This window comes from Mesoplodon mirus (genome assembly GCF_964341445.2).
Source record: "Mesoplodon mirus genome assembly, chromosome: 4".
Lineage (NCBI taxonomy): Eukaryota > Metazoa > Chordata > Mammalia > Artiodactyla > Ziphiidae > Mesoplodon > Mesoplodon mirus.
This window is the reverse complement of record NC_138979.1, coordinates 72234864-72242313: the sequence shown is the minus strand read 5'-3', so window position 1 is coordinate 72242313 and position 7450 is coordinate 72234864. Positions and strand designations below refer to the sequence as shown.

The 7450-nt window shown below is 46.3% G+C and overlaps 1 protein-coding gene across 2 annotated transcripts in view; it reads left to right on the top strand.

Moving 5' to 3' along the window:
- Nucleotides 1-1639: 1639 nt before the first annotated feature.
- The window catches only part of GABRB3 (gamma-aminobutyric acid type A receptor subunit beta3), a gene marked incomplete at both ends in the record, with an annotated part of 231322 nt that continues 225511 nt past the window's right edge, over nucleotides 1640-7450 (top strand). Inside the window, 3 exons of one of the 2 annotated variants that reach the window (XM_082618412.1) lie at nucleotides 1640-1779; nucleotides 2643-2734; nucleotides 2950-3017. In XM_082618412.1, the coding sequence (XP_082474538.1) occupies nucleotides 1640-1779; nucleotides 2643-2734; nucleotides 2950-3017 (300 nt within the window). Of the gene's footprint in view, nucleotides 1780-2434; nucleotides 2515-2642; nucleotides 2735-2949; nucleotides 3018-7450 lie in introns of those variants that run through there. The other variant, XM_082618413.1, reaches the window with a different exon arrangement.

The window sequence follows — 7450 nt, the reverse complement described above, 5'->3', positions numbered from 1 at the left end:
GAAAGGAGTTACTATGGCATCTCAGGACATTTCATAGGGAGAAATGGAGGGAGAATCATTTATCCCCTGGCTCCCATCTTCTGTTCATCTAAGGCCCACCCCATGGATGGCAAACGCTACAGTAATTTCAGATTGCACATTTGTGAGTACTGAGTAGGTCCTGTTGCATTTGGACCCCATTGCTAACTGAGAAGCCTGAAGGTGGGAGGTGAGAGACAAGCAATGTGGACAGGTGGTGAGGGGTGTGGATTTGTTCCCATGTAAAGCTGATCAGAGCTCTTGCAGAACTGCATGGTGAAGCAGCAACTGACATGAAAAATAAGGCCAAGATACTCGGAGACTTGTTGAAGCCAAGATCTGAGGTGTTACATGGTTGGATGACAATAACATTTGTAATGTTGTATTCAAGTTTTAGAACATATAAAATAGTAGAAAGGGGGATCATTCTTGCTATGTTGTTGGCTTTTCTCAAGCACCTTATTCTCACTGTTTGTTTTCTATAGCCATGATCCCCAACAGGGCATTTCTCTAAAAGAGGTATATGCAAACAGAAGAAATAGACTGAAACATGAATGTGGAGGGGAAGGTATGATAATGCAAATCTAATTTTCCTGATAATTCCATTGCACATGAATAGGACACAGAATACAAGTAGTTGTAGATAGACTTTTCCAGAAAATAATTAGGGAGCTAAATTTATCTCTTAACCTTATCTTAATACCAACCATTCAACTTCTGTGGTCACATTTTCTGTTCCAAAAATAAAATTGTTGATTTTTTTAAAAAAGGCAATGATATTTAAAATTAATGTCAGAAACATGCCAGCTTGAGAACCAGGGCCTAGATTTTGATATTTACCCATATAAAGTCTTGACAATAGAAAAGAAAACCTTAAGCCGTGTAGAAAAAGTAATTAATACAGAGAAGCAGTTACGTATAATTAATCATTCATTAGGTCCTGGAATGGCCCAAGGTAGTCTATCAAGCAGAAAATGGACTTGATTTGTAAGTGTTGTTGGTTGACCACAAGTAGGTCATCTTCCTCAGTATTAGAAGGCTGAAGCACAGAGGACCATTCAGTCAAGAAAAGTATATGACCTATGACTCTGGGTGAGCAGACATTCCTCAGGTACACAGTGGTGACATACAGGGCAGGGTGGACCGTGGTGCACATTGGTCTGTTTCTTGGCCAAGGTGCAGGAGGTTCTCTTCTAAGATGAGAACCAAAGGATGGGGGCCAGTCATAGCGAAAACGAGGTTCCTTGCCTTATACTAAGAACCACGGACAGCTCCAGGCTGCACCAGAAAAGGCACATTATTTTTCCATTCCTGGGATGATAGTCCAGGGTCTCCACGTCTGATTCGGACTCCAGCTTCCCGATAATAAAGCAAACGTGCATATCCAGGCCTCTCTTTAACACTCATTATAAATGTATTTATGTAAGTAGGGAGGGCCCAGTGCTCACATGAAATGTTCAGGGGGTGAGAGTGAGAGAAATAGTTTAAAGAACCAATTTAAAAAATGGTTTTATATTGCATAAATAATTAATCGGGCCGCCATACAAGGGGCTGGATGACGGGTCAGGCGGGAAAGCCCGTGGGTGGGGGGAGGGGCGGGGATCCCCGCATCGCTGTTAGAATGCTCAGTGACTGTGGGGGAGAGCGGATCCCACCCAGGTTAGGTCAGAGGAGCAGCGCCATGTGCTCCGGGCTCCCGGCTCTCCTGCTGCCCATCTGGCTCTCCTGGACCCTGGGGACGCGAGGCTCAGAGCCCCGCAGGTGAGGTAGGGGCTTCCCCCGGACCACGCAGCCTCCCTCTCTGCTCCGTAGCTCGCAGTCCCGCGGGCAGAGGCGCTCCGCTGCACTCGTGGGCTCGGCCTGAGCCGAAGCTGGGCGGGGGTCGTAGCGAGGGGTTCGGGTCGGGGAGGGGGCGGGGGGAAGCGGAGAGCGTTTCCTTCGCGGTCTCTGCCCACGTCGCCGTCGCCGATGATCCTCTCCTTCCTGGGTCGCAAGGAGCCCAGAGGAGCTGGCAGCGCCAGCCCTGCCCCGCGCCGCGCAGCCGCGGCTCCGGCTTGCTGTCCCCGGCCGGGCTTCGGGTCTCGCTCCGCAGCCGCCGAGGCAGGAGGCAGCGCTAAGGGCCCAGGCCCACCAGCCGCGGCGAGCGCGGGGGAGGGCCGGGTGCGCGGCACTGCGCGGCCGGCTCCGCGGGCTCGGCCTCCGGCTCGCCCTCTCTCCTCCCCCCTCCCCTAGCTCCCGCGCCCGCTGCTCCTCCTTTCCCCGCGCCCGCTCCTCCTCCTCCTCCCCTCCCCCTCCCCCTGCGCCCTCCTCCGCTCCGGGCCAGCGCGGCGGCGGCGGCAGCAGCAGGAGCAGCCCCGGCTGCGGGTCGCGACGGCGGCGGGGCGCCCCCTCCCCCGTGCCGGGGCGCGGCGGAGGGATGTGGGGCTTTGCGGGAGGAAGGCTTTTCGGCATCTTCTCGGCCCCAGTGCTGGTGGCGGTGGTGTGCTGCGCCCAGAGGTAGGGTCGCGGGTGGGTTGATGGGAAGCGGGCCGGGCGCCGGGCAGGGCGCGCGTGTGTGCGCGCTGGGCGCTGGCGGGCGAGCCGCCGCCTGACCCCGCTTTCTCTGGCCCCCGTCCCTCCCGCAGCGTGAACGATCCTGGGAACATGTCCTTTGTGAAGGAGACGGTGGACAAGCTGTTGAAAGGCTACGACATTCGCCTAAGACCCGACTTCGGGGGTAAGTAGGGTGTGCGCGGCCGCTGCGGGCAGCGCGACCCACCGCGCTGGCGGCCTGGGTGGAGGAGGGAGGCGGGGGCCGCTTCCGCCGAGCTGCGGCGGGGTGGGGAGGGGGGCACTTCGCCTGCGCCCCCTCCTCGGATAGCCCCCCATCCTCTGAGCCGCTGCAGCCGGTGCCCGAGCCAGGCTGATCACCGTGTCGTGCGCTTCCCGCAGGTCCCCCGGTCTGCGTGGGGATGAACATCGACATCGCCAGCATAGACATGGTTTCCGAAGTCAACATGGTGAGTGCCTGCCCTCCCCAGGGCTGTCCCCGAGCCCCTGCCCCGCTGTCTGGGCCCACAGGCGTCCACAGTACCGGGCCAGAGGCCTCCTCTGCTGGGCTGAGCTTCCCGGGCCCGCAGAGGGAGCGGCGCTCCCGGGCGCAGGTCTCCTGTTCAGGAGGCTCCCTCCGCCCGCCCGACTGCGCGGGGGTAGTCGTTGGCGTCAGAGCCGCGCGGAGGGCGCACCCTTCCCGCCATAGGAAGGGGTCCTGGGCTCACCCGAGGCTGGGCTTTCACCGCCGCCCTGTTGCTGCCAGCTCCTCCCGCCGTCGGTCCCCTGGTCCTGAGGCTGCCCCAGTGTCTTCTCGCCTCCTTAGCAACAGGCGCCGGGGAGCGGGGGAGGAGAGGAGGGTTGTGGGGGTGGCTCGTATTCTAGGTAAGAGCTGCTTAAGGGTTCCTTTGTTGTCTTTTGGAAAGAGGTGCTGGCCGCCGGAAAGCGCGGTGGGCGGTGGGTCTGTGTGTTCCTGGCTGTCTCGGGTCAGTTTCCTTGGTGTCAGTGGCTTTTCCGAGGGCAGGCTCGTGACAGTGAAACCCGGACCCCATCCACCAGGCTCTGTCAGAGGTGCTGACGGCCCGGGCGGCTCTGAGAACTGGAGGGCCTGGGCAGCTTACGGGCTTTCTCTGCCTGGAGAGTCGAAGGCGAGGGAACCAAGTGTCCCTTAGGGCTATGTTAACGGTGACGGGATTCAGTATTCTGACCTGTGGAAAGTGGAGGTCCGTGTCCCGAGGTGCGAAGTGGGTGTCACGGGCTTTTGCTCAGGATCCTTTAAGACAACAGGCAATAAGGAGAAAAATGACCCCTTTCATTTGTTAATTGAGCGGAAATACCAGGGGATTTGGAAACAGGTTTAAGTTCCTGTTGAGTGACACTTTAGAAATTATAAGAATGAGAATTTGGAAAAATATATTTTTTGGAAGAAATCGTTTGGCAACTTTTTTTTCTAAAATATAACACCGAGAATATAATGAGGCATGAGATAGACGCGATAGATTTCTCAAGTCTGGTGGACATCAGAGCCACATGGGCAAACTTGTTTTAAATGCATACTCCCAGGCTCTGATTCTGATCCAGTGGTGTGGAGTGGAATCTTGGGGTCTCTGCATTTAAAACTAGTGCTCCAGATTTTTTTAAAGCAGGTGTTTTGAGAACAATATTTTGAGAAACATTGCAATAACGTAGAAATGTGGTTTTTTACAAATAAACTAAAACCATGATTTTTAAGTAGACTGTTTAACAAGATATATTTAAAAGTATATCCTAGTATGGATTTTGTAGAAAGAAATCTGACTACACGAAACTATTTTTTATCAGTTTTTCACTCTTAACCTAAAGATTTTAAAATTATAATGTGTGATTAAAAAAAAAAGTACCTTTCTTTCAATGTATATCACTAAGGACATTTATATACAAGTGTTAATACTAAATAAATAAATAAATAAAGGGTTAATAAAGTGTTAGCAAGAAACAGACTTTACATACATTACACTAAAAACATCACGTATATTTTACTTTTTGTAATTTTGTAAAAACAATTCTGTCAAAAATATGTTTTGTTTTATGACCTTAAGGAAACAAGTTAATATATTCAAGATTTACTCTGTAGTCTGTGATTTCCTTTATTGGCAACTGCACATTCTATAGAGAAGACAGTTTTGTACAGAAGTTAATCGAGTTACTTAGTGGATTTTTATGTCAAAAATTATATTGGATGTCAAATGATGGAGAGAATATACTGATGTGGCGCTTTAAGAACTCTGTATAGTACTAAAACAACCAGGGGAATGGGGAGAATGTCTTGTTGCAGATCATTGCACATTTTCTTTGAATTAATTTTTAAACTTAGTTATCCACTTGTTTAGACATCATGCTGATACTTAGTACCTTAAAAACTTCATAAGTAATTGCCTAATTCATGCACTATGAATTGAGGTGTCCCAATTTTCTCTGGACCCAACAAATCGAGGATACAAGCCGTTATATTGGATAATCTTTAAGTGCATATCCCAAAGCCAGTAATTATGCATAATGTAGCCATAGTATACTTGTATGCTTTTTTTTTGCATTCTCATGATGGAAATTTTTGTGATTCTCTACACTAAGTTTATTATAAAGAAAAACTGGGGATTGATGAGATGGGAGATTGAAGGCCATTGGACAGATGTACTGACTGGCATCTGAAATATCTTCCACAAGTGGATTGGCAAAACCATTGGCTAGAAAAATCTGATTTCCCTTAACTCCTGATCAGGATCATAGCTCATGATCACAGCTATGATATTTGATTTTTTTAATTGAAGGAACTTCAAATATAGCAATGATTAAGTATCATTTTGGAGGTAACATTTTATAGGGAAAGAACAGAGAGTATGTGAGCATACGATTAAACCCATCAATCATGTTGCTTAAAAACAATGAATTATATTTATGAGCTTCCTTAATCACCTTACTAGTTACACAAAACTAAGTGTTGTTAGCTTATGAAACTAAATAAGAAATGGTCTTGCTTTAAGGATGGTACAGCTAGTAGAGGAGATATGTCAAATAGTTGTAACAAAAGTAGGTGAGTCCCATTTAGAGGAACAAAAGAAAGGGGTATGGCCTAAGAGAGAGAGGGAAGGAAGAAGGGAGGGAAGGAGGCAGAAAGAGGGAGGGGGAGAGAGAAATATATTGAGATTACTTCTGACATGGAAAGCCTAATGAAAGAACTTAAGAAATGATATTTAAATTGGGGGGGTGAATAGTGGAGAATAGAATTGTGACTGGCATAGATAGAGGAGGATGTTCCGGGTTAGGGAAGAAATTGGCAAAACTACTGATGGATAGATCTGCAGGATAAGAGATTGTGAAGGAGAGACTCAAAATATGAAATTGGAAAAGTAGGACAAACCCCTGTTCACCTAGGCCCTTCTCTGCCTTGCCAAGGGTTTCAGATGTTAATTTTCAAAAATTAAGGAGCCTGTAAATGTTTTTAAGCAGGTGATTGACATGATTTAAGATGTGGTTTAGGATGAATATTTTGGCCAAAATGTTAATTTAGATAGAGGAGTGAGAATGATGAGTTAGAAGAGCAAAGTTCACTAGAAAATTCAGGGTAAATGATCATGGAAAGTTCTTCGAAATATTCTTCTCAAAATTTCATAGATATGCTTTTGAAAGCATGTATTTAGTGAAATAAAATTCATTAATATCTGAAATAAAGATATGCAAAACATGTATATCTCAAGATGGGACAGATATGTGCTTGTCAGTGAACATGTTGAGGGTGAATATAAAGAATATTGTTACTTTTCTCTTTAAACTATTATAAAGCACAGTCTTTATCTACTGATTTGCATATAGATAATGCCTCCAAATAATGTCTCTGACCTCAAAGAATTAAATAAATAGATACATATGCATATACATGTATATGTCATTGTGCATTTTGTATTAACAATCTAAAAATGGATTTTAGTATTTTAATACTTAACATTATTTTGCCATAACATGTTTCACTGATAATGGAGATAGTCTGCATTTCCATTTTTCCTAATCTTCTAATTTTTCTTTTCATGTACTTTTTTTAAATTGATATAGTTAGTTTACAATGTTGTGTTAGTTTCTAGTGTACAGCAAAGTGACTCAGTTATACATATATATGTATACATGTATATACATACATACATATATATATTCTTTTTCAGATTCTTTTCCATTATAGGTTATTACAAGATACGGAGTATAGTTCCCTGTGCTATACAGTAGGTCCTTGTTGTTTACCTATTTTATATACAGTAATGTGTATATGATAATCCCAAACTCCTAATTTGCCACTTCTTACTTTTTAGTTAGCTGACTTGACAGAAGTCGAACAAAAAACCATTTTCTTTTACATAACTTCCCTGGTCCTCTAGCTCTTGTTTTAAAATTTCAGACAATCTTTTAAAACTATGCATGGTTAAGTAATTATTGAGATTAAGTTTACATATTACTTTCTTTTTTTAAAAGTTTATTTATTTTTTATTTATTTTTGGGTTTTTGTTGCTGTGTGCAGGCTTTCTCTAGTTGTGGCAGGTGGGAGCTGCTCTTTGTTGTGGTGTGTAGGCTTCTCACTGCAGTGGTTTCTCTTGTTGCGGAGCACAGGCTCTAGGCGTGAGGGCTTCAGTAGTTGTGGTGCACGGGCTCAGTAGTTGTGGCTCGTAGGCTCTAGAGCACAGGCTCAGTAATTGTGGCGCACGGGTTGAGTTGCTCAGCTGCATGTGGGATCCTCCCCTAGGAGGCTCAAACCCGTGTTCCCTGCACTAGCAGGCGGATTAAGTGAGATTGTACTTACGGAAGAACACTGTCTACTGAAAACTTTTATATACGTGTGTTATAATTCTGGTGCTTAGCACTGGTCCAAGTGTGTGTTGAA